Source organism: Caretta caretta, chromosome 26, assembly GCF_965140235.1.
Source record: "Caretta caretta isolate rCarCar2 chromosome 26, rCarCar1.hap1, whole genome shotgun sequence".
NCBI lineage: Eukaryota > Metazoa > Chordata > Testudines > Cheloniidae > Caretta > Caretta caretta.
The window spans coordinates 13910644-13935732 of NC_134231.1; the positions used below are offsets into that span (position 1 = coordinate 13910644).

The 25089-nt window shown below is 50.5% G+C and overlaps 2 protein-coding genes across 3 annotated transcripts; one reads left to right on the plus strand and one right to left on the minus strand.

Annotated features, from left to right (window-relative positions):
- Positions 1-1255: 1255 nt before the first annotated feature.
- Positions 1256-10978, plus strand: LOC125626458 (caspase-7-like). The gene is made up of 4 exons (XM_048829458.2): positions 1256-1454; positions 3211-3383; positions 9035-9164; positions 10348-10978. The coding sequence occupies exons 1-4, from the start codon at positions 1256-1258 to the stop codon at positions 10590-10592; spliced, it is 747 nt and encodes a 248-aa protein (XP_048685415.1). The 3' UTR covers positions 10593-10978.
- A 1831-nt stretch (positions 10979-12809) lies between these two features.
- Positions 12810-24062, minus strand: TGOLN2 (trans-golgi network protein 2). 2 transcript variants are annotated; one of them, XM_048829434.2, is made up of 4 exons: positions 23910-24062; positions 21689-22638; positions 18985-19068; positions 12810-16583 (listed from the first exon to the last, which is right to left on the minus strand). In XM_048829434.2, the coding sequence occupies exons 1-4, from the start codon at positions 24004-24006 to the stop codon at positions 16578-16580; spliced, it is 1137 nt and encodes a 378-aa protein (XP_048685391.2). In that variant the 5' UTR covers positions 24007-24062; the 3' UTR covers positions 12810-16577. The 2 variants fall into 2 exon arrangements, with proteins under 2 accessions (XP_048685391.2, XP_074979495.1); XM_075123394.1 differs by having other exon boundaries at positions 21689-22635; positions 23910-24051.
- Between the last annotated feature and the right edge of the window lie 1027 nt (positions 24063-25089).

Consider the following 25089-nt stretch of genomic DNA (forward strand, 5'->3'; position numbering starts at 1 on the left):
TACCAACCAGTGAATATTTTTAAGTCACTCCACACAGAGACCAGTATGTCCCAAGAGTTCCCCTATGGCACTCTTGGGGCAAAGGAGGGACTGTTAGGTGAGAAAAGCTAAAACAGGAGGCAGTTATGCCAACCGAACCAAAGTCAGGCTAAGAGAGGCTGCTGGGAAAGTCTCTGAAAGTAGAATGAAGGAATATTTGTTTAAGTTACAGAGAGTGAGAAAAAAGGGGAGGCCTGCATTCCTGTACCAGATGTGCTGGGAACAGTCCTTGAGATACAGAGGCGCTGCTTTCCACTCCCTACTTTTGTGTTATGTCTGTTTTAACTCCTCATCTCCTGGTTGACACCCATACCGATAAGAAAGTTAGTGAAGCACTGTGATTTGCTAAAAGTTATCTACAATAAGGGGGGTAGATGTGCATGCATATAGAGAAAGAAGATTTTAACTAATATAGGGGAGGGGTGGGCTGCTTTATGAATAAATTTGTGACGCGACGGAACCGTTTATAAAAACCTATTAGTTTTACTTAGAGGCTGCTGGTTCTCTTTGGAGATGGGCTGCTCTCTATTGTTGCGTGCACTCTTCAATAAAGAGCTGTGTGTTCAGACCTTGCTGGTGTTGCCTGTCTCTCTCTGGTCAGACAACGAACCGTGCCATCTGGGGTTCGAGTCCTTGACAAGAGGATTAGAGCTTGGCCAAATTTAGACAGCTTTCCATAGGACGAGCAAAAGGCACCTCTCTGACCCAAGGGCCACCCCCTGCCCTAGTATCGAGGCTTGGTGCCAACACCCCATTAAGAACATGAGGTGTTTCAGCCACACTGCGCTTGCCTGAGGCTGGCTGCAGACTCAGGCAGACTTTCCCTGCTTTAGATACACTTGCTACACATTGCAGAGGAAAAGCCTGACTGCGCCAAGGGCTAGGAACTTACCTTTTATTTAAGTAAAAAGCTAATAAGACTGATGTCATCCCCTGACTCCAGGAGTTGGAGCTAGGTCTACAGCCCCATCTACGCCTTAGTCTGGCCTTGCTTTGCACATTACGTGAGCTCTGCAGGGATGGGAGCGGGCCGGGTAGGACAGCTGTGTTAGCACTGAGTCACCCCGTGAAGCAGGATATGCTGTTCTAGGAATACTCCACCCTCGCTGAGCGAGAAGACAGATATCGCAGGTAGAGGAAACCGAGATCACTCCTGCTGAAGCATTAGGTGCCGCCAGCCAGCCTCACCTGAGCGCTGCCAAAGGGATTTCATAGCATGTCCGTGCAGCAGAGAAAGAACAGGGCTGTCATCATTGTCAATTATGAGTTCCACAGCAGGGCTGTGTCGCTATCACCCAGGAAAGGGGCCAAGAGAGAAGCAGACAAGCTGTTTAAAGCACTATCCAAACTCAACTATGCAGTGAAGTTGCACTATGACCAGACAGCCAAGGAAATAGAGGAGATCTACCAGCAAGGTACGCGTCCCCTGCTTTGCTCCTGGCAGTGTGCGAAGCTGCGTGTTGGGACCAATGGATGGATGGGTGGGGCTTGCATTATATTTGTTGCAGTTTGGAACATCAATTGTGTACAGTTGTGATTGTCTATTCCTCCACACACACAGACACACACCCCTTGGGCTGGCATATCCCAGGCAGCACATGCCACTCACAACCCCCAGTCCCCTAGGGAGGGTATATTTATAATCCCCTCCCTTGCTTGGTCCTGCTCTCAGGAGAGATGTGACTGAGATGGACGTCTCGGGGAATGGGAGAGCAACCAAAGAATGAGAGGGGGGAATCCTAAACCTCATGGCCAGAAAGGGCCATGAGGATCACCTACCCATGGGGCGACCAGCCTGTAGCATGTGAGGTTGTAAACTGCGTCCCTCGGGGGTGACCGGCCTAAGGGGCAAATGTTGAGTTTGGGTGGAAAATGAGCTCTTAGCGAGTCCACACAGGAGGATTTGAGTCAGCACCATTGCCACAGGTAGGAGGCTCTGTCGCCTCAATTACCTCCTGGTGGGGCCGCAGGGAACAGCTGTCCCTGCCCAGCTGGCAACCTGCTGCATCACAGGAGGAAACAGACTCGTTCTGGCTGTTGCAATGCCCGCTTCCCTGCCAGGCTGCACAATCCCAGGGATAGCAGAAAGGAGCACGGCTGGTTCTGTCTGCACCAAAGGGAGCTCCTTGCTGAGGACGGCTCCCCTCCTCATACAGCCCAAGAAAGAGGAAGAACCAGATATACTAAGAACCAACAGGGTACAGCTCCCTGATTCTCTGCCCCAGCCCAGCTTAGAGCAGTCTTGAGGCTGCTCTAGCTTGTGCCAGCTGCTCTGGTCCCTAAGGGATCATTATATGCCATCTGGGGAGAACCTGAGCTCAGTGCATTACAGCTACTGCCTGTTCCTGCCTTGGGCACACCCTTCCTCCAGGCTGAAAAGGTACCTGAACCTCCTGCCAGCCCCAGAGTCTCCCCCTGGGATTCCTGCGTCAGGCCCCATCACTCGAGGTGGCGCTGGGGCAGATCTTTTAGAAAAAGATGCCCAGTCTTAATTGAGAAACTCCACGTGATGGAGAACCCACCACGTCCCTAGATAACACGTTAACAGTGAGGGTGCTGGGCCACTGGGATGACTTATCTCCTCTCTGAGTTTATCCAACTTCAGGGACCAACGACTGGATCTTGCCTGGCCTTTGTATGCTAGGTTAAAGAGCCCTTTACCATCAGAGGTCTGAGTGATGGGGTCCACTGCTGTAGAGGACTGAGGTGCTCATGGAAGAGGTGGGGCATACACATACCCTAAAGAGGACCCCAGCAAGTGTATTTATTCCCACAACACCCCCATGAGGCAGGGGGGCATTCTTCCCATTTTTACAGATCTCTCTGGGCAAAATACTTAGGGAAACTGAGGTCCAGGGTCACCCAGTGAGTCTGAGGCAGAGAATTGACCCCAGCTCCCCTATCATAGAATATTAAGGTTGGAAGGGACCTCAGGAGGTCATCTAGTCCAACCCCCTGCTCAAAGCAGGACCAATCCCCGATTTTTTCCCTGATCCCTAAATGGCCCCCTCAAGGATTGAACTCACAACCCTGGGTTTAGCAGGCCAATGCTCAAACCACTGAGCTATTCCTCCCCTATGTCCCAGGCAACAGGCCCATCCTTTCTCCTAGTGGGTACCAGCCAGACATCAGGCTACTCTAAGGAGCTGCTGCGCTAATATGTCTTTACAGAGAGCCGGGAGGAACATGGTGATTGCTTTGTCAGCATTCTGTCCAGCCACGGCGAGGAGGGGGCCATATACGACTGCAGGGGAGAGCTGGTCAAGCTGACAAGGATTTTCCAGATGTTATCACCACAAAGGTGCCCAGTGCTAGCTGGAAAGCCCAAGGTCTTCTTCATACAGGTAACCTGGGAACCACCAAACAGGATCAGACCCGAGGTTCATCTAGCCCAGTATTCTGTCAGCGACCAGCACCAATGCTTCAGAGGGAGGTGTAAGAGCCCCACAACAGCAGATGTGGGACCTCCACATTAGGGCTCCACTGGTTTAAGCCCTTAAGCCTGAGGTTTAATATCCCTTCCAGAACTTATGTCATTACTTAGAACAACTCTGGATATTCTTGTTAGCCATATGAATGTCCAGTCCTTTTCTGAATCTCACCAAGTTCTTGGCCTCAGTGACATCATGTGAGTTCCACGGGCTAATCACATGCTGTTTAAAGTACTGTTTCCTTTTCTCAGGTTTGAATTTCTCACCTTTTGAGTTCATTTGGATGTCCCCTTGTCCTGTTACAGACAGGGAGAACTGAAGCTCCCAACCTACTCCAGACCAGAGGTTCTCATACTGGGGGGCATGGAATGTATGGGGCAGGGGGGAAGCCTGGGAAGCTTTGGAGAAATAAAACCCACTTACTGGGCACTTTTTACTCACAACAATGAATAATTAGCAAAGCTGATTCCTCCAGACATAGCAGGTCCTCAGATGGTGGATTTTGATGGATTTCTGTTAAGCTTGCCTAGCCTTATACTAAGTCATTGTCATTGGCACGGTAATCCATTTGGTACGATCCGATCAGTCCGATCAGGGTTACGTGCTCAGGTACATCGGCTCGAGGTGCAACTGTGTTCTTTTACAGCTGTGCTAGAGAGGCAGATTGGAACTGGTGGGAGAGCAATGTGCCCAATTGACAAACATTTACACAACCAAAAGTATCAAGTTCAGCTCTGATAGGGAGGGTCGGATCATTAGACAGCCACACGTATTCCAATAAGCAGCCATCTGTGCAAGTGTTTATGGCATTGCAAGGTTCACAGATATTACGCAGGACGCTGCTGGAAATCAGCTCCCGAAAGCGTGCAGTGCATTGCCCGTTCTTCATTATTTTCTTGTGTTAACATGTGTCATTCGTCCATGCCATGGGAACAGCCACCCAATACAAATAGCGACAGACCACCACATGATTCATCCCAACAATTCAGCGAATGGTTACACCCCATGAATGACAGAGTCATTCATCAAGGTCTCACTAACAAAGAGAGGGGCTTACATTGCACCGAGGAGTTCCTGTAACTCTGGAGTGAATCTGGGGACTGAACATTTGAGACCAAGGCTAACGGATCACTTTGCCTCAATCTTGCCAGTTTACCACCAGCTCCAGGATGACCCAAAGTGCTCTACAGCTCACAGATATTTTGTGGCATATGTGATAGCATCACAAGTCTCAGTTCTCTGCCTAATGGCTAAAGGCTTACACAGTCTTTGCCTCATACGGGCCTCAGCTCCCTGGGAAATTGGTATTGGGTGTTTGGGCTGAGATCCCATTCTACATGCTGTTTGGAACCACTGCTGTTCAAGGACTGGTGGCTGTAGCATGACCAAAAATCATGCATTAAGAATATACCCATGTCACTGGTTTCTCTTCCTACACCCCACAGCAAGTTACACAATCCAGTCTGGAGGCAACAAACATGTGGGTTATCATGGCCACTGCCTCATCATGGTGGAAGGGGTGGGGTGTCCTAGTAACCTAGAGAATGAAGGTGGTATCTTTTCCAGTGATGCTACCTTACTAACTAGACTTAAAAAGAAAAGGAGTACTTGTGGCACCTTAGAGACTAACCAATTTATTTGAGCATGAGCTTTCGTGAGCCACAGCTCACATGGCTTTAGTGGAAATGTAGGACAGAGTCTTAGCTAATTCCCTAAAGCCTTCCCTACCCTTCTGACAGCATCTTCTCCATCTTACCCGAGTTCACCTGGAGCCAGGAATTCTTCATGCTGGTGCTGATCTACAGGCATTCTAGCTTCCTGGAGCATCTGTGAACAAGGAGATAAGCAGCCAGGTGTCATTGGCATACCGTTAGCAGAAAGTGTCTCCACCTGGGCTCCGGTAGATATTGATGAACGGTAAAGACAGGTTGACTCCTGGTGGGATGGGCTCCCCCCAACCCCTCACCCTCTTTGGGTCCTGTTGGAGAGGAACAATTGGAGCGTAGAGCTGTGGCATCTTCTCCAGTGGAATCACAGCGGTTACTGTGCTGAAAGCAGCAGTGGGATGTAGCAGTACAAGCAGAGGGTCAGGCAAATTTTTCAATAGTGTCTAAGAGGCTCTTCTGTGCAAGTCCCATTTTCAGAAATGACCATCCCATGGCAACCTGTGACAACATCAGTTTTGAAAATGGGACTTAGGTGGCTTAGAAAATCTCACCCACAGGCTTGGTCCATTAGTCCCTTAGTGCTAGCAGGCGGTCTCCCTGCTCTGCATAGACTCCATGGTCTGCAGTCTGTTTGCCTAGGAGTTGGGGACTTGGCGATGGTTGGAAGAGTCTCCTGCAGAACATTACATTATTCAGGGAGATTGTTGGGTTTTTCCACTTGGAAAGAGGCCATGATTTCTGTTTAGCTGCTAAACCAAAGGGGAAGTTTACAGAGGCTGAAAGTAATTAACCAGTTGGTCCAGGGCCTAAGGGCTAATGTGCCAATTCTTCGAAAACATGTCATGGGATCTTTCATGAACTCAGTGGTTCGAGACAGAAAGCCATGCTCTGAGACAGCTCCAGCCCCCGGTAGCGCCAGTCAGTCGCATCAGTTCAGTAATATCTGAGAAGAGCTCCACTTTAGGGCATCACCAATGCCACTCCTAACAGGACTCTGGGGGTGGCTTTTTGGAAGGGGGGGGGAAGGTCTCCCATCCTCAGATTAGCCTGAGGGAACCTCGCTTAGCTAGCACAGGCCAACGAGCTCAGAGTACTACAGGTACAGCATTTTAGTATACGATGTTTTCTCTCCCCAAAACACGGGGAGAAATAATCACCTCCCAGGGGGTTCCCGTAATAAGAGGGCTTGTGGGGCATCAGGAACTAACTGCTGAGAGGGGGCAGAGTGGGCCAAGGAACCCCATCCCGGGTTCAGATCCCACCCCAGGACACAAGAGAGAATCGTCATAGTGGCCAACAGCCATGGCCCCGAGTCACTGCACTGTTCTGCGTGACTGGCCATCTCAGCTGGAGAGACACCCAGGCCTGGAGGAGCAAGGGCCACTGGCGGTCCGAGCTGAGGGAGCGCTGGGGACTGCAAGGCATGATGGAGATGCAGTAGCAGGGGGAGCCGTTCGTCCACCATTCAGCACAAACGGAGACGCTTGCATAGCACCTGGCTGTAGCCTGTGTTATCTGCTACTTCCCTAGCCCTCCGGTTCATAGGATCATAGAATATCAGGGTTGGAAGGGACCTCAGGAGGTCATCTAGTCCAACCCCCTGCTCAAAGCAGGACCAATCCACAATTTTTGCCCCAGATCTCTAAATGGCCCCCTCAAAGATTGAACTCACAACCCTGGGTTTAGCAGGCCATTGCTCAAATCACTGAGCTACCCCCCTGCCGAGGGATCCCTCCCATGCATTTTTAAATGATGCAGCACACGCAACCTCATGGGTCAAACGATAGGCCTGCCTGACAGCAACCCCCCGAAACAAGCCGGGCAACGCAGGTTACTAATGTGTTCACCCCGCAATGAACAGCGCAAGCCGCGTCAGAGCTGGACTGTCTGCAGCGACTCCGCTGCAGAACAGTCCTGGGAGGTGCCCGCTCCCTGCCCACGCCATTGAGAGGATTAACTGAATACATCCTCTGTTGTACAAGAAATGCCCTCACTACGAGCCAGACCATTAAGTCCCCCGCTCAGAACTGAAAGGTCATTAACACACCCACATCACTTGCCTGCTCATGCTTGCATTGAGCCAGCTTCTTGCACTGGGGTTTACTGGAAGTCAGCTGGTTAATGATGTATTTGTTTGTACAGCAACTAGCGCAATAAACACCTGCTCAGAACCGCTGGGCACCACCACAGTATCATAACCACTTCTTTTATGCGTAATAACAATAGAGGCTGCTCCAGAGAGAGTTTGGTGCCTACTAAGAGGGGTGGGTTGGCAATTTCAGGCTATGCATGCAGTGCACAGATTCTGCCAGCCACGTGTAAGCCTTTAGTGCTAGCAGCCAAAGTCCTGTTTATCGATAGGCAGGTACCAGAAAAACAGCTGCAATGCAACCCCACCCCCCGCATAAAGCCCCTGCCCACAGGCCTCCTTCCAGCCCTAGGATGCCCCCTACCTGGGACTGGCATCCTTGCTGGTAATTAGGACTCATGTTGACACACATCCCACTGCATAACAAATTGAGAAATAAGAACGGCCACAGTGGGTCAGATCAAAGGTCCATCTAGCCCAGTGGTCTATCTTCAGACAGTGACCAATGGGAGGTTCCCCAAAGGGAATGAACAGAACAGCAAGTGATCCATCCCCGTCACCCATTCCCAGACACCGCACATGTCACATAGGGGTCATGTACCCAGGGCTCTCCTCATGTAGCATCAGACTCCACTACTGCCTCAGTTTCCCTTCTTCCACAGGGAAAGGAGACCACCATGCCTGGAGCTTTGCAGTTACCCTCCCAGGCTCCATTCCCCAATCCATTCCCCCACACATATACTGCAGGGGACTTCAGCCAGCTCTTTACTTTTCACTGGCAGACAGACCCTTCCAGAGCCCCTGTAAGAACCTCACACAGCCTTCCTGCTCTCTGAAGCATCCCCCTACACTTAGCCTCTGGGTCTGAGTCACATGCTCCCATTATCTGCCCCTGGGGCTCATTCCTTTCACCTGGGGAGGTGGGTGAAGCCTGCCACAGGCTCAGCTGAGCCACAACCTCCTTAAAGGGCTAGTACCCCTGTAACCGGCCACCAAATAGGCATGGGGTGTGAATGAACCTCACTCACTATGAACCTGCCAGATCAAGGGCAGATTCTGGCTACTTTGTGGCACAGAGTGGCCAGAAGTAGGGAAAGGATCCGGCCAGTGGTGTCTATTTTTGAGCGTGTGCAGAACAGAGCCTGGAGAGACCTGGTCACTGCCCCAAGGGGCTTGCAATCTAGACAAGTAATAAATGTTCAGCACCGGCTACCCCGGTGTCAGACTGAGCCTGGCCAGCTGCACGGCAGGGGTCTGCTCCAAGGAAGGCGGAGCAGTGGCATTTTCCAAGCTGTCTCCTTTGTTATCCCCTGCCCAGAGTGCTGATCTTTTCAGACCCCCCAAACTGCCGCCAGGAAGGGTTAGTGTGTGGGGTTCTATGCCAGCCATGGAGGGGAAGGGAGAGACAGATGGGGCCTCTAGACCTGTGGGGAGCGGGAGATGGCTGGGGCTCCAGGCCTGTGTGGAGAGGAAGATGAAGGGTTGGCTCCAGGCCTGTGGGGAGGGGAAGATAGCTGGGGGTTCCAGCCAGGCTTGTTGGGAGGGGGAGCAGAGATGAAAGGGGATTCCAGGCCTGTGGGGAGGGGAAGATGAAAGGGGGCTCCAGGCCTGTGGGGACTGGAAGCGGAGATGAAGGGGGGCTCCAGGCCTGGCGGGAGGGGGAGATGAAAGGGGCTCCAGGCCTATGGGGAGGGGGGAGATGAAAGGGGGCTCAGGCCTGCCCCAGAGGAGACCAGAGGGGGTATCAGTGGAACGAACAGCACCCAGCACTGCCCTTTGCTGGCTGATTGCGGGGCTTGTGTTTCCAGGCCTGCCGTGGGAATGAGATGGATCCGGGTGTGTGGGTGGAGACGGACAGCGCCCGGCCCCCAGCAGACAGCTTCTCGCACTACCTCTCCATCCCAGACAGCACCGCCGTGATGTTCGCCTGCAGCCCAGGTGAGTGAGAGCAGAGATGGCCCCGGGACCCGAGGCCGGAAGAAGCTGGTACCCCAGGGGTGATTCTGCTCCTTCAGGTCTAATGCCCTTCTGGCCTGTCGTGCTGTGCCAGCCATCCCCTTCAGACAACGGCCGCGGAGGCCTGCTGCCGCACAGGGAGCCATCTCGTCTCCAGCAACAGCCACCAATTCAACTCTGTAGCTCTGGTGCCGGAGTCAACAGCTGCCCCCTTTCACACTATTTTGGGAAAGAAACGTGGAACTTCTTTCCTCAGTTAAACGTGGAGGAGGTGGGGAGAATCCCGCTGAAAAGGCGAGCCACAGGCTCATAGGGAAACAGTCAAGTCTCAGCCCAGGATCCGCAGGGATATGGGCTCAGGGTGATCTCCGCTAGACTTGCACAGCCCGTGGCCCACAGAGTGCCCCCGCATCATCCCAGGGGTGTATCGACGGATATCTGCTCACTGTACAATGCTGGGCCATTGGGGGGGGGGATTGTGCAACGAGGGGGGCCCTGATATGGGGTTTGATGGGGGAGTCATGACACTAGCTGCAGACATTTTCCAGGCTGCTTCCCCTGCCCCAGGGCCCAGCCCTGCCCCCTGCCGGCCGAGAAGGGAACGAACTTGCTCTTGTCTTGCATTTGGGGGGGTGGGACAGAGGCAGAGGACACAGAAAAAAGGAGGGAGTGACTGTTCCTTCCCTTCACACCCCTGGCTCCCACTCCCTCAACCCAAGGCTTTCCTCCGCCAGACGGGCATAGTGCACCCCTCATCCCAATCAGTCGCTTGCCCCTGTTCCCATGCCGGCCCTGCACCTCTCAGCAGGCCTCTGGAGGGGAAGGAGGGAGACATTTTTTGATGCAGGTTAATTTAAACTGAAACCTGCAGGTTTCCACAACACGGTGCTGGAAAGACCTGAGCTGAGGCCCCAGGATAGCTTCTCTTCTAGCACCAGGGCAACGCACCGTGGCTGGCAAACAGGGGCAGTCGTTTCTGCTACCAGTTCTGTGTTTGTACAGAACCTGGCATGATGGGGTCCTGATTCCATTCTGTAGTGTAGAGGGGGCCATGGAAACAGTGGGTCAACCAGTCTCCTCCCTGCCACCAGCACAGTGAATGAAGCAGCCCTCTGGGAATTTACACCCACAAGAGACGACAACATCCTTTCTTTGGTATTTTCAGGCTATAGCGCTTTCCTAAATCCACTGGGCTCTATGTTTCTCCAAACCTTGCTGGAGTTTCTGGAAGGAGATGAGAGGCATCTTGAACTTGCACGGCTAATGACCCGCATCAGCTGGAAAGTCGCGTTTCATTGCGAAGCCAAAGGGCAATACAAGGGGGACAAGGAAATGCCCTGCTTTGTCACCAACATGGTGCGAGAGGTTTATCCATTCTCCACCCAAACCACGGAGACCGGCAGCCTCTGAGAACTCAGATCTCACCGGAGGGAGCCACCAGCTGTTTTCCAACTCTTTCAGGAGCGCTGTACATGGCCAGTCACTGCAAGGGGAATCACAGAGCGCGTGAGGGTCAGCAGCATTTCTGTCCCGACGGCTTCCCAAGTCCACAGGACAAGGACTTTTGTGTTGTATGGGCAAATAAAGGGCCACGCACCTCTCCAGTGCTCCATGAATAATAAAACTAGCACTGCACTATTATTTAACACGTATTCTAGAGACTCAGCTGCTTGATTCTGGGCCAGCTTCTGGCTGCGCAATCGTTAAAGTTGCAACAGCCTGTTTACAACTAAATTTTCCAACCTCTAAAATCCACATACACAATCAGAGCAGGTTGAAAACTGGTGGCCCAGTTCCAGGCCCAAGGCAGAGCAGGTGGAGTAAATTTGAGTTTATTTGGTTAAGGAATTCCTGAGATAGGAGCCACCACTCTGTTTAACTCTTTCAACTGTCTTTAATTTTTTATTTTTTTTTTTTGCAGAGATGGCAAAAAACGAATAGGCAGGATTCACCTGAAACTTCTCCTAGCCGAATGCCTCCTTTGAAATCTAGTATCTGATATTAAGAATAATAGTAAGGGCTGGGTAAGGTGCTGTGATGATGCCGGTAACTCTTGGCAGCCGAGAGGGGGCAGAGTTAAGGGTGGGAGGCAGCGGTGCACGCAATACTCTGCATTTCCCCATTCTCCAACGTGCATTTTGGGAAGAAAACTCCCATTCCAGAGAGGGTGGAGGAGCTCAGGGCTCAGCTGAGCACCTGAACCTTAACGGAGTTGCGTGTGTGGATCAAAGATTACAGCATGCGCTGATCGGTTGCACCTGTGCCAAAACCCAAGGGCCCCTGTGCAACCCCAGTGCTACCTGTTGGGTCTGGCTGAGTATCTCCGAACACCGTCCGGCCCTCAGTGACTTACATTTCAGTCACCAGGGCCCCACACAAGTTCCTCAGCTCAGCCAGGTGGTCAATACACAGATCAGCAGTATCCTCTGCTAGGCTAGCTGCCATCTGCTGTGAGCGTGGAACACCTGATCAACTCTTTCTGAGCTTTGCTAGTTACAGCCAAACTGGACCAAAGTGCAAATGGTTATGTTTGCATGGGAGATAAGCGAGTTGATAAGAGGGGAAGGATTTCCTGTTTAAAGTGAGTTTGCGCCTCGTTTAGTGCAGGAAGCCAGGGGTCAGCTTGTGCAAACTGAAATCAAATAAAAAAGCTGGTGGTACTTTCACCCAAGAGCATTGCACCCTCTATCTGACGCTCAGGAGGGTCTGAACTCTCAGTTTAGCAGGAAGGGCCAGGTTGGTACATACATCCCTCTTTAGGGTGCACGCCCCAAGCCTGGTTTAGGTGGCACATCTTAATGGAGCCGCCTAGGGGTGCAGGGACCTGGCGGCCGCTTCCCAGGAGCAGTGGTAAGCGTCGCCGCAATCCCACATCCCAAACCTCCTCCTGCACTCCAACCCTCTGCCCCAGCCCGGAGTCCCCTCCTGCATCCAAACTCCCTCCTGGAGCCCGCACCCCCCTCAACACCCTGCCCCAAACCCCTCATCCCTGGCATCACTCCAGAGCCCACACCCCCAGCCGGAGCACCGCACTATGGGAAAGATTCCTCCGCCAGATCAAAAATCCACATGGACGGAGAGCACGTTCCCACTACTGTCAGTGTGGTAAGCCATCCAACAAAGCCCCTTCATTGCCACATCTTGTCTTGGGTGGTTCTGTTGTACATGCTGTTGCAACTAGAGATAAATGTGTTTAAGGTAAACTCTGCCCAGCCCTGCTCTGCCGCAGCTGGGTTTACGTGCAGTTTAAATTCTAGTGCATTACTGAGTTTGTGGTAAAAAAAAAAATTGGGATTATTTGGTTAAGCAGCCCAAGAGGGTGAAAGACTGGAATGTGGGGGTTAGATCATGAGAATATGTTGGACTGGGTTTTATTTTCAAGTCAGCAGGTGGTTGGGATCAACAAGACAATGCTGCTTTTGCACAGTGCTAGGAGAATGCAATAAATTAAACAACCCTAATAAAGTGTTCACAAGCAACATCTGGTCTGTTACAGGTGGGAGGCAGATGGGGAATCCAACTGCCTCTTTAAGGGAATCAGCTCTAGCCTAGTATTCAGACAATACAACAACGCAATCTGCGTTGCTGTTCTGAGGCTTTAAAGGAGGCAGGCAGTAAATAGAAGGGTGAAATTACATTTCTTTATTGTGTCCATTTCTTGACTTCACCACACAGAAAAGTAAAAAGGATTAGAAAATTCTGATTCTTCAAAGCGAGTCTCATTTTACCGCAGCAGAACCCAAACAACTCATGAAGTCAACCCAGGAAAGTAGCTGACCTAGCAGACTAATGACATTTGGCAAGAAATGTATTCAGCAGACTGTTAGTTTGAAGTTTATGCCATATCTGAACACAGCCAAACTGTTCGGACCTTTACCTGTTTGAGACTTGTAGAATATCCTACATCAAGTTTAATACCACAGAAATCAATGAAACATGGAGACCATTCCCAGAGATTTCGTACAATTCAAGAATTACAGCAACTGTCACTAGAAATAGTCCACGCTCGAATTAAGAGGATAGCAGGAGGAGACTACGTGTGAATCCTTCACTGATAGCTTGGAAATGTACAGAGCTACACTGCATTTGAAGAGCTGTTTCTATGGGTATGAACAGCACAGTAGCTGCACAGATCCATGTTAAGAGCTGTCATATAAATATTGGTTGTTCCCAGCCACATGTGGTGTCTTTACTACCCTGTGAAGTTTGCACTCACTGTGTGCTATGCATTTCTGTTGAGCCAGCCCACACGCCAGTCACATGCCAAACTACAGATAACTGGAAAATGCTTCTACACACAAGCTATGGACGTTCTTGTTAGTCTGACAGAAGCGTAGGAACTATCCCTGTATCTTAGTTCTCTCTGCACATACCAGACTGTACTGCTAACAGTACATAGACAGAAGGGCCCTAGCTCTAACAGGGTTCCTCATTAGTCCATGCCTGCAGGAACATTTATGAGGCTGCGTTTCCAAAACAAAGCAGAAAGATTTTCAGATTAAAATAAAACAGTCAGTTGAAGAGACTGAAGAAAGGAGGCCTCCAGACTCTGTGACAAAACAAACAGGTTTGGTACAAATCCTTCCAAAATGTTTTCTGATTCAAAGGGGGACAAAGCAGGTAAAAAATAAAAACAGGAATTCCCAGGAAAGCAGGAAGACGTGGCTAAGAATTGCAACAGTTATCATGTCTTCAAGTTTTTGCCTCTATCATAAACACACGTGAAATCGCAGCCTCAAATTCTGCACCCCTTAAATAAATGGGCCATAGAACACAGCATCACAGGCTTCCTAAATCATGTTATATGTTATCTTAAAAATAAATAGCACAGTTATGTTTCACACAAGTTCCCTGTCTTTGAGAAGGTGCATTTCCTTCAGAGACCTGGACCTGTTTATCCTCCTGAGAGCAGGATGCTCCCCCCCACCTCCCAAAAATGGCTCCTGTGAGGATCTCCCATATCAGAGTTCAGAAAAGTCATCTTTCTTAGGGGCAGCTTCCAAATAGATTTAAACAAATATATGATTCCCCCCCCAGTCAAACCTACACTTCGGCTAATGTCTTTCAGTAAAAGTAAGTTGCTTTGGTTTTCTTTTTTAAATAAGTTAAGCTCTGCATACACATCCCTCTCCCTCCTATGTGGAAAACAAAACTCTGAAAATATCAGCGATGGCTTTAATGTCCAGATGTGAAGATTTCTTAGCCCAGATGCTGTCTTAAATATTACTGCAGTCTCTTAGTGTTCCTGCAGGTCACCAAATGCTGTAGACACCAAGGAGGAAGAGACCGGGGCAGGTTTGCCACATCAACCATTTTTGGAACATGCCAAGAGAAGTAACCCAACTATTAACCAGCAACTTGCCCAAGACGGAGGCCAGGTTCTTCCCTGTGCCTCAATCAGCTGACAAGTGCATTGAAAGCGAGGATGTAGCTTTTCACATCCAGGCTTAGATATGTATTCTAAGTTTCCTCCTATGCAGGTGTGTGTGTCAGCAATTTTTTTGTAAAACTCAGAACTGAGAAATAAAGAAAACAGCCACAGACAAAAGAACAAGCCAGCCAGCCACCATATACAGATTTCCCAAACATTCCTGGTCTCAAAAGTAAAGACCTTGTGGAATATAACTATGAAAATAAAAACAGGAATAAATAGTGGGCCTCATTCAACACTTTTTCCCAGCCTTATATCAGAAATAGAAGCAATACCAGTATACATCAGCCCCTGGTTTATGCAGACAAGGAATCTAAGAGTTCCACAACAACACTGAGGTAACAGCTCTGCATGGAGTGGCTGGTTATAAGTACGTTCAACTAAATAAAAGCACAGCTCAGAGCTGAGGAAGGCCAAGGCCAAAGGAAGAGGAGAGGGGACATCCTGTAGATGACTCTGCAGGAAGATATTCTGTTACATCGAACAAATCCCTTTCTATATATTTTCAATCTGCCATTTACTTTAGAGGAAATATTTCTGCACTAACCCAACAAGCCTCTCTCATGGGCTCTGTGTGGGAGCTGCCGTGCACGATGGCATAACAGCACTCCCAATTTGAGGAATGAATGACATAGGCCAGAGCCCATATTGCACAGCTCTCCACATTGTGCAAATCAATGCCTTGTAAAGACATCTGTTTCGAAGCTGCCTGCTTAAGGGAGCCATACTGCTGCTATGCAACACAGGCATGAAATACTGCCATCATCTGTCCAATGCACCAAGTCACCAGCCGTCCTTGCCCTATTTCCACTTTCAAATACTCTCTCCGCACTTTGATAAAGGATAAAAAAAATGGACACCCCCCCCAGACAAAGTGGGAATTGACTTGTACTATACAAGTACAATGGATCTGACCTCTATCAGCGGGAGAGTCCATTCAGTACTGAAGAGAATCAGCTATGTTGGAAATTTAGCGGTGGAAGAGCTGACTTGTGGGAAGGGGGTATGAACTACAAGTGGTGACGCTGTTTTCTTCCACCTGAACATTGCCAAGTTCCTGTGACAGCAGCATGGGGGAGGTGGGAAGGTTTACAGAGGCAAAGTTCACTCAGACTTTGCCGTGGAGGCTTGGCACAGAGCTTCATACACACTCCTTGCATTCTTTCACAGCATCCACTCTCTAAATATTTCATCACCATTAGTGCAATCACCTAAACACCAGGGATGACATCAGGAAAAACAGTCCATCAGGAAATCTGCTAGCACATTTAGGGTGGACAAGCAAAAATCAAAGTGTCAGGGATTCCCCACACATCTCCACACACATCTCCAAAGATGTGCATTAAGAGACAATCAGATGTTAACTTCCACCATTGTCTTCACCACAGAGAACAAAGAAGCAATCAAATAAAAGTCCTTGGCAAAAACATTTCTGAACTAGTGCAAACAAACATGCTGTGAACTTTAGAGTCCAAATACAATGGACAGAAGAGGATAATGTTCATATGTCAGCTACAAGACCAACCATGTTGGTTATAAAGACTGCTCCATGAATCTAGAGGAAGAGAATCAGAAGGCTCATTCAGCAGGCAGGTCTCTCCTAAACAGAGACCTGTGTGTCAATACAGCAGAAGGTAAAATCCATATCGTTTGGGCACAAAAAAATTCTGCCACTTGTTGGGTCTTCCCTTGGCTTTCCTGACATCACAGTATGGAAGCAAGAGATCAGAGCTGGAAACTAGTTCATCATCAGGCAGCTGGGAAGGGGAAAAAATATTTAGAGACTGAGGAGTCAGTGTTACCAAAGTGCAAGTGCAAAACTAAAAGCACTTCTCTTCTTCCCACACTCCAAGACCTGAAGGGAATCAGAGCTGTTCTGTTGGGAATCACAGGACATCCTTGCATCTTCATTTTCAGCAGTCCTTACCCGGGTCAGCAGTGTGGAGGAATTTTCTGGGGATAATTTAGATCTGAAGACAAAAAGGAGAGAGTTTTCAATCGTTTGTCAGAGCAGCTTTTCCACATACACTATTCTGGAAAATTACTGTAAAAATGGCACCATGGGGCTCTGGATTTCTGCACGCTCTGATTCAGTTTCAAATAAAGAGATGGCTTTTCTAACTGGCAGCCCAGCAGATTCAACCTGGGTGATTTCCTTCCTGCGCATCCTCACCAGTAAAAGATTCAACAAGCCAAATTATACCCTCGGTGACATGTTTGCAGTACTCAGGCACTCAATGAATGGGCTTACAGCCATGTGAATGACTGGAACCTAGTAAGGAATTTATTAGTGTGACAGATACGACAATATCCTGGACAATCTTACGGAATTAAGTTCAACTTTATTGAATTAAGTATTTTAGGAGTTCACTGTGTTAAAAATGCAATTGTTTATGTGCTATTGTGGAATTGTATGTAACTTCTCTAAGAAACGTGCTTAATGAAATCCCTGGGGAGTATTAGGAACTTCAAATGTATTGTCCCAAAAAGTCCTCTGAAGTGGATTTGCTAGGAAATACTCTTCATAGGCCCAGACTGGATAACTGAGCGACTCACAGAGCGCTTGTTCTGAGCTGAAGCTATGCTAAACTGGTGACCACAAAAAAAACCTGTTTGAGGTCTGAAAGACTAATCACCAACCAGAAGAAGAAGGGGGTGATCTCTGGCAGGCTTATTAGCATGCGTGCAGGTTCTTTTATTGAAATACACTTCAGAACTTCCTTCCACTTTTCTTATTTATTTCCAAAATTTGTCTCCAATAATGTGTGGATGGTTTTATTACCTTTCAATCTTCTTCTTGTGTCCATCCATTTCACATAGCATGTTCTGCATGCACTGTTTTCTCATGGTAAGGGATTCACTACTGGTGCCAGATGCAATCTGCAGTTCACCCAGTTAGCATGGCTAAGCCTGGAAGAACACCCTTGAATTGTTGCATCCAGAGGGAACAGTAGACATGGAATGCAACGAACAGCATGCTGTGTCACTGCTATCCAGTCATGTCCCACTTTTTCTCCATTAGGAAGAGTGCAGGACAGAAGTATATCGGGACACCGTTTTCCTTTGGTCTCTTTCTGGGTGGATTTTTAATCTTCCACTCATGAAGCACAAGTCTATCTATGCCATCCTGTTTTACAGGCCCTGCACTTGAATGAACGTTCTCAACAGAAAAATGAGATGGCTCACGTTCATCCTCCTCCTCCACTTCATCTAGGCCAGGACCTGGAGGATTACAGTCTCTCTCTCTCCTTCCGCACTCCCTGGTTTCCGTCCAAATATTCTGAAGTTCTTCCTGCTGATTCTTGTTCTGCAGGTTTTCTCTGCATTTCCTTTTTTCTGCACCTGACTCATCATACACGCTTCGTATTTGACTATATGAGGTTAAGCAAAGTTCAGTGCAATGCTAAATTTCCCTAGATCTAGGGCAGTGGTTCCCAAAAGCAGAGTGCTCGCTCTTTCTCACCTCTCTTCCCCTCCCCTCTTCTAAAAGGAGGGGAGGGGGACAGAGGGAGCAGAATGAGCTCAGGTATTCAGGGAAGCTCCACTCCTTCCTCCCCACTCCCCTTCTATGGACGGGATGGCTTTTTGCTTCTTCCCTCTCCCTGCAGCATATGGCCAGGGAAGGAGGAGGGAGGAAGAGAGCCCTCAGAGCTGCCCCCCCAGCTTGCAAGGGGGAGAGGGAACTGAAGACCCCCCTCCGCAGCCTGGGACGAGGTGAAGAATCCAAGCAACAGAAGTGAGGCGGGGGGGCGAGGGGGTGAACTAATGGGGGCTGGGAGCTGTGTAGGGTGGGCAGAGGGGGAGCTGAATTGATGGGGACCTACTAAATAGGTTTCAGTGCATTTCCATCTGCTGGAAAAGGTTATGACAATGGCTTCACAGCAAGGCTTAGCAGCTCCTGCCCTGCTGATCCGCATCTGCCTCCAACGCCTTAAGGATTAAGCCTCCAGGATTCTGTGGGCCAGATCCTCAGTTGGTGTAGACTGCTGATTTACATCAGCTGAGAAATCAGGCTCTTTGCTGTGGGGCCCACAAGCCCAACCATCAGCACAGATACTTCCTTTTCAGGAACAGCATGTTGAAAACAAAAGAGAACTTAAATGGGCAGAACAAAGCCTCATCAGACTAACAGCAGGGCTATTACCAAAAACCTTCTCGCCAAAGCCGGCTTCCCGACAACTTCATGACTGGCCCTGGCTAGGTGGAGTCCAGCTGCTGCACTTGCTCCTCAGTTGGCACAGCACAAAGCAACAGTAGGCAGTGCTGCACCCACTCCCCAATCTTCCTGGCTACTGGCAAAGGACAGTTAAGTTCATTTTCAAGCCCTGCCCATCTGAGGGGCTGTTATATCAAGACCCAATTCACTCTTACCTTTTGATCCAGTCTCTGATATTCATTTGATTTGGGCCGCCGGGGTACTTTTGATCGTTTTCCTTCCAGAGCAAAAGCAATGATCTTTGGAGACAGAAAGAAGAGAAGAAATAAATCAGCAAGCAAATCCTGATAGGTTACCACTTTTTGTGGTGGTTGAAAAGAGCTGATGCAAAACTACAGGCATTATAAGTATTCTCTTTTCCCACTTCAGGGACAGATAGTTCTGCTCATGTGTTCCACTCTCATAGCAATGAAATATCTCACCTGACCAAAGCCTATTTTCCCCAGGATTGGCAGCTCCTAGATTTCCAAATTCAGGACTGCCTAACCCACACCAGAGGTTTCGTCACTCTCCAAAGAGCCTCCCCCCCATTCTTTATCTGGGTATGATGACACCATATACAATGACTCAGCAGGAGCCCCAGTGATGCCAATTCTCATGAGTCTTACGATAGGTTTTTCTTTAAGCCCCCATGCCTTGTAGAGTCATATTCCATAAGAATCGCAGCTTTAATTTTAAATGAAAGAGTAATTTTCTAGCCATGATTGTGATGAAAGCTTGAAAACATTAACTTACAGGTTCCCACATATCAGAAAGCAAATAAGAACCCAAGATTTATTTTTTAAAATAATGACGTGAAAGTCAATCTAGTTATTTTTGAACAATTGAGGCTCACAAATAATGCATCTTCCATGAAAACCAACTTCATCTGTTAACCAAAGGAGTTCACAGAACACTGCCAGCCTATTACACTAAGAGATATGGCCAGTACCACACTGCCATATAATTCCTCTTTATTCACTACTGCCCCACTCAGCTTACACTGCTTCCCAATGTGATTTACAGAAACATGCACAAAGGTGAACACAAGTCGCTAGATTATGGAAAGTGGATCACCTGAATAAAAATAATGGGATTGCTTTTTAATTTCTTGTTTTCACCTTTCCACATTTTCTTAGAAGACATGTTAAGTGTGGGTGGAGGAGGGGATGACAGTGAAGGAATGCAGAAGAGCAGGGAACAGGCGAAACCCCTTTATAGTTTGTTTTCAGAATTTCTAAGATTTGGGGTTTAAAAAGGTATAAAATCTTTGGCTGGGTCTACATTTAAAGCACTACAACAGCAAAGCTGCAGCTGCACCCCTGTAGCGCCTCAGTATACACACTCACTACAGCAACGGGAGGGGTTCTCTTACCACTGTAGTTAACTCACTTCCCCGAGAGGTGGTAGCTAGGTAGACGGAAGAATTCTTCCACCAACCTAGCACTGTCTACAATGGGGGTTAGGTTGGCTTAACTACATCTTTCAAGGGTGTGGATTTTTCACACCCCCAAGAGACACAGCTATGCTGATGTAAGTGTTCAGGGCAGACTAGCCCTTTGCAAAAAAACTGTAATAGTGTTTTGAATGTAATTTATTTCTTTGAATTTAGAAAAAAGAGGACCCATCTGCTACTGTAGGTGCCTTTGACACTGTGACCATCACTGGCAAACCCCACAGCAAAATGCTCCCCACAACCCAATAGGCAGGATGTTCCCCACCAAAACTCCATTAATCATAATCAAGTCACCCTTTCAGATCCCAACCTCTTCAGCCACCCAGGCAAACAGGATACCAGACAGAGGCCCAAGAGTGAAATACAGTAACATGTCTGGCCTCTCCTTGCTCTAAGTCAAACAGAAACTGAAAACAACAACACAGCACCGGTTCTAGTGGCCTTCTGAACCAGGCCAGGAACATCAGGCCGGAAACAGAACACTGAAGTCTGCCCTGATCAGTATCTCTAGTCATCACTGGAAGAGCTCCTTTCCTTACGACATTTCTCCTAGCAGGTGTTCCCTGAACCGGATTCCTCAATTTAAGGTTACTGCTTTCTGCACAGACAATAAGGAAATGCAAATAGGATTTTCTTACTAGGATTAAAGCTTTTAAAAGCCTGGGTCATAGGCACATAGGAGAGAGGCTGCACTGTATGGATCAAGGTGCTGCTGGCACGATAACACTCAGGAAGGTCTACTAGGATACCTCCATAAAGAATGATCTTCAGCTAGTCTAGGCCATGTCTTTGAGCCAGCCTGAAGCAACCCTAACGCATTGTGAGCGCTATGTATTAAACAATAGTCCAGCCTCCTATCTGGCCACTTCTCAGCATCTGAAGGAATTTTCATACAGTGCTGAAGAGAAAAGGAGCAGTCACTAGGAAAAAGCATCTTAACTGCTACTCCTCTCATTCCTTGCCACCCTAGTTCCACACCTGGAGATGACCACCAGGACTAAGACCACATAGTTTTCACTAAGACTTAAGACCCTCCCCTGAATACAACACTCTCGTTGCTCATCCCAACAGGACTTGAGGGTTGGACAAAACCCCAAGTTAGTGTTTTCTGACCTACTGAATTTATCAGCAAATTAAGTCTAAACAACAGAAAAGCCAAAAATAGGTCAGTGTATTAAAAAGTTTTCTTCCGCCCCAGCCAGAAGCACCAACCCACACACAGGGAAAGGAAGAACCTGAGTAACAAAACACTTTGGAAACTTTGATATTTAGAATCAAAAATCTTCCTGGCAGTACAAGAAGGAAGCACTAATTTCCTGCTTGTGACTGCACTGGTCTAACGGCAAGGAAATGCCCTCTCCATCCACTAGCACTGATTAAGCCCTGAAGCAGACAGGGTCCACACTACATGCAGAAAAGCTCACCTTCCGTTTATTGTGATAAGCGATGTACAAGGCAGCGACGATAATGGCTGCGGTCACCAGGTAGGCAAAGAAGTGGCTACTCTCGGATTCATCTTTGGGGGGAGCAGCAGGGGCACTTTCCTCTCTCCCCTCACCAGGTTGAGCAGCTTCATCCATCTTCTCGTCACCAGAGTGGCTGCCGGGGGCCACCTTTTCATCAACAGTCTCATCGCTAGTGCCGCCGCCATCTGCCTTCCCCTCAGCAACCTGGGCACCCTGGCCGCCAGGTGCCTGGTCAGGTGCCTTGTTCCCGTCAGGTGCTTTGTTCCCCTGCTCCCCAGGCGACTTGGTCCCGTCAGGTGCCTTGTTCCCCTGGTCCCCGGGTGCCTTGGTCCCGTCAGGTGCCTTGTTCCCTTGCTCCCCGGGCGCCTTGGTCCCGTCAGGTGCCTTGTTCCCCTGCTGCCCGGGCGCCTTGGTCCCGTCAGGTGCCTTGTTCCCCTGCTGCCCGGGCGCCTTGGTCCCGTCAGGTGCCTTGTTCCCCTGCTGCCCGGGCGCCTTGGTCCCGTCAGGTGCCTTGTTCCCCTGCTGCCCGGGCGCCTTGGTCCCGTCAGGTGCCTTGTTCCCCTGCTGCCCGGGCGCCTTGGTCCCGTCAGGTGCCTTGTTCCCCTGCTGCCCGGGCGCCTTGGTCCCGTCAGGTGCCTTGTTCCCCTGCTGCCCGGGCGCCTTGGTCCCGTCAGGTGCCTTGTTCCCCTGCTGCCCGGGCGCCTTGGTCCCGTCAGGTGCCTTGTTCCCCTGCTGCCCGGGCGCCTTGGTCCCGTCAGGTGCCTTGTTCCCCTGCTGCCCGGGCGCCTTGGTCCCGTCAGGTGCCTTGTTCCCCTGCTCCCCGGGCGCCTTGGTCCCGTCAGGTGCCTTGTTCCCCTGGCTCTTCTCACGCGTCTTGCTGTTGTTGGATTCTCGAGAGCTTCTGGCTGCTGGAATTGAGAACAAAACACATTGATTACGGCTTCTGTTTGCGGCAGTCACTTGGGGCAATTACCCCACACAGCTCCCCTTGGCACACGCCCCTCGCACCCGGGAAGTCAATCATAGAAATATCATGGTTGGAAGGGACCTCAGGAGGTCATCTAGTCCAACCCCCTGCTCAAAGCAGGACCAATCCCCAACTAAATCATCCCAGCCAGAGCTTTGTCAAGCCTGACCTTAAAAATATCTAAGGAAGGAGATTCCACCACCTCCCTAGGTAACGCATTCCAGTGTTTCACCACCCTCCTGGTGAAATAGTGTTTCCTAATATCCAATCTAAACCTCCCCCACTGCAACTTGAGACCATTACTCCTTGTTCTGTCATCAGCTACCACTGAGAACAGTCTAGAGCCATCCTCTTTGAAACCCTCCTTCAGGTAATTGAAGTCTGCTATCAAATCCCCCCTCACTCTTCTCTTCTGCAGATTAAATAACCCCAGTTCCCTCAGATCTCTCCTCATAAGTCATGTGCTCCAGCCCCCTGATCATTTTCATTGCCCTCCGCTAGACGCTTTCCAATATTTCCACATCCTTCTTGCAGTGTGGGGCCCAAAACTGGACACAGTACTCCAGATGAGGCCTCACCAATGTCGAATAGAGGGGAACGATCACGTCCCTCGATCTGCTGGCCATGCCCCTACTTATACATCCCAAAATGCCATTGGCCTTCTTGGCAACAAGGGCACACTGCTGACTCCTATCCAGCTTCTCGTCCACTGTCACCCCCAGGTCCTTCTCTGCAGAACTGCTGCCGAGCCATTCGGTCCCTAGTCTGTAGCTGTGCATTGGGTTCTTCCGTCCTAAGTGCAGGACCCTGCACTTGTCCTTATTGAACCTCATCAGATTTCTTTTGGCCCAATCCTCCGATTTGTCTAGGTCCCTCTGTATCCTATCCCTGCCCTCCAGCGTATCTACCTCTCCTCCCAGTCTAGGGTCCTCTGCAGACTCGCTGAGGGTGCGAGCCACGCCGTCCTCCAGACCGTTAATGCAGATATTGAACACGGCCCGCCCCAGCACCGACCCCCGGGGCGCTCCGCTTGACACCGGCTGCCGGCTAGGCGGGGGGAGGTTTACCCCGGGCGCGCGGCGTGAGCCCCGGATGAGACAAGGCCCAGAACCCAACCCCCGGCCCCCGCCGCTCCACGGACCCGGGAGCCGCGCCCCGCTCCCGCCTCCCCGAGCGGGCCCGGCCCCGGGGAGGGAGCCCGCCGCGTCTCACCCGCAGCGGAGTTCAGGGGGCCGCGGAGCAGCGCCGCCGTCAGCGCCAGCAGCAGCAGCAGCCGCAGAGCCCCGCGCGCCGCCGCCGCCGCCGCCATGGTGACCGCGACCGTTCGTTCCGCTTCCGGGAGCTGCCGGGACACCGAGACGGCCACTTCCGGCGCCTCCCCGCAGCGCGCGCCGGGACCGATCTCTCGCGAGACTTTGGACCGGAAAGGGAGGGGGGCAGGGGGTGTTTCTGAGGGGGGTGTAGTGGGGGGCAGGGGGTGTTTCAGGGGTAGGGGTATCTTGGGGGGGCAGGGGTGTTTCTGAGGGGGGTGTAGTGGGGGGCAGGGGGTGTTTCAGGGGTAGGGGTGTCTTGGGGGGGCAGGGGTGTTTCTGAGGGGGGTGTAGTGGGGGGCAGGGGGTGTTTCAGGGGTAGGGGTGTCTTGGGGGGGCAGGGGTGTTTCTGAGGGGGGTGTAGTGGGGGGCAGGGGGTGTTTCAGGGGTAGGGGTATCTTGGGGGGGCAGGGGTGTTTCTGAGGGGGGTGTAGTGGGGGGCAGGGGGTGTTTCAAGGGTAGGGGTATCTTGGGGGGGGCAGGGGTGTTTCTGAGGGGGGTGTAGTGGGGGGCAGGGGGTGTTTCAAGGGTAGGGGTATCTTGGGGGGGGCAGGGGTGTTTCTGAGGGGGGTGTAGTGGGGGGCAGGGGTGTTTCAGGGGTAGGGGTATCTGGGGGGGCAGGGGTGTTTCTGAGGGGGGTGTAGTGGGGGGCAGGGGTGTTTCTGAGGGGGGTGTAGTGGGGGTGTTTCAGGGGCAGGGCTGTCTTGGGGGGACAGAGGTGTTTCTGAGGGGGGTGTTTCAGGGGTGGGGGTGTTTCAGGGGCAGGGCTGTCTTGGGGGGACAGAGGTGTTTCTGAGGGGGGTGTTTCAGGGGTAGGGGTGTTTCTGAGGGCGGTGTAGTGGGGGACAGCAGTGTTTCTGAGGGGGGTGTAGTGGGGGGCAGGGGGTGTTTCAGGGGTAGGGGTATCTTGGGGGGACAGCGGTGTTTCTGAGGGGGGTGTAGTGGGGGTGTTTCAGGGGCAGGGGGTCTAGTGGGGCTGTTTGGAGGGACGAGGGGCGTTTCTGAGGGGGGGGTGTTTTGGGAAGCAGAGGGAGTGTTTCCAGAGGCTGGAGGGGGGTTATCAATGGTGGGGGTACCCTCCA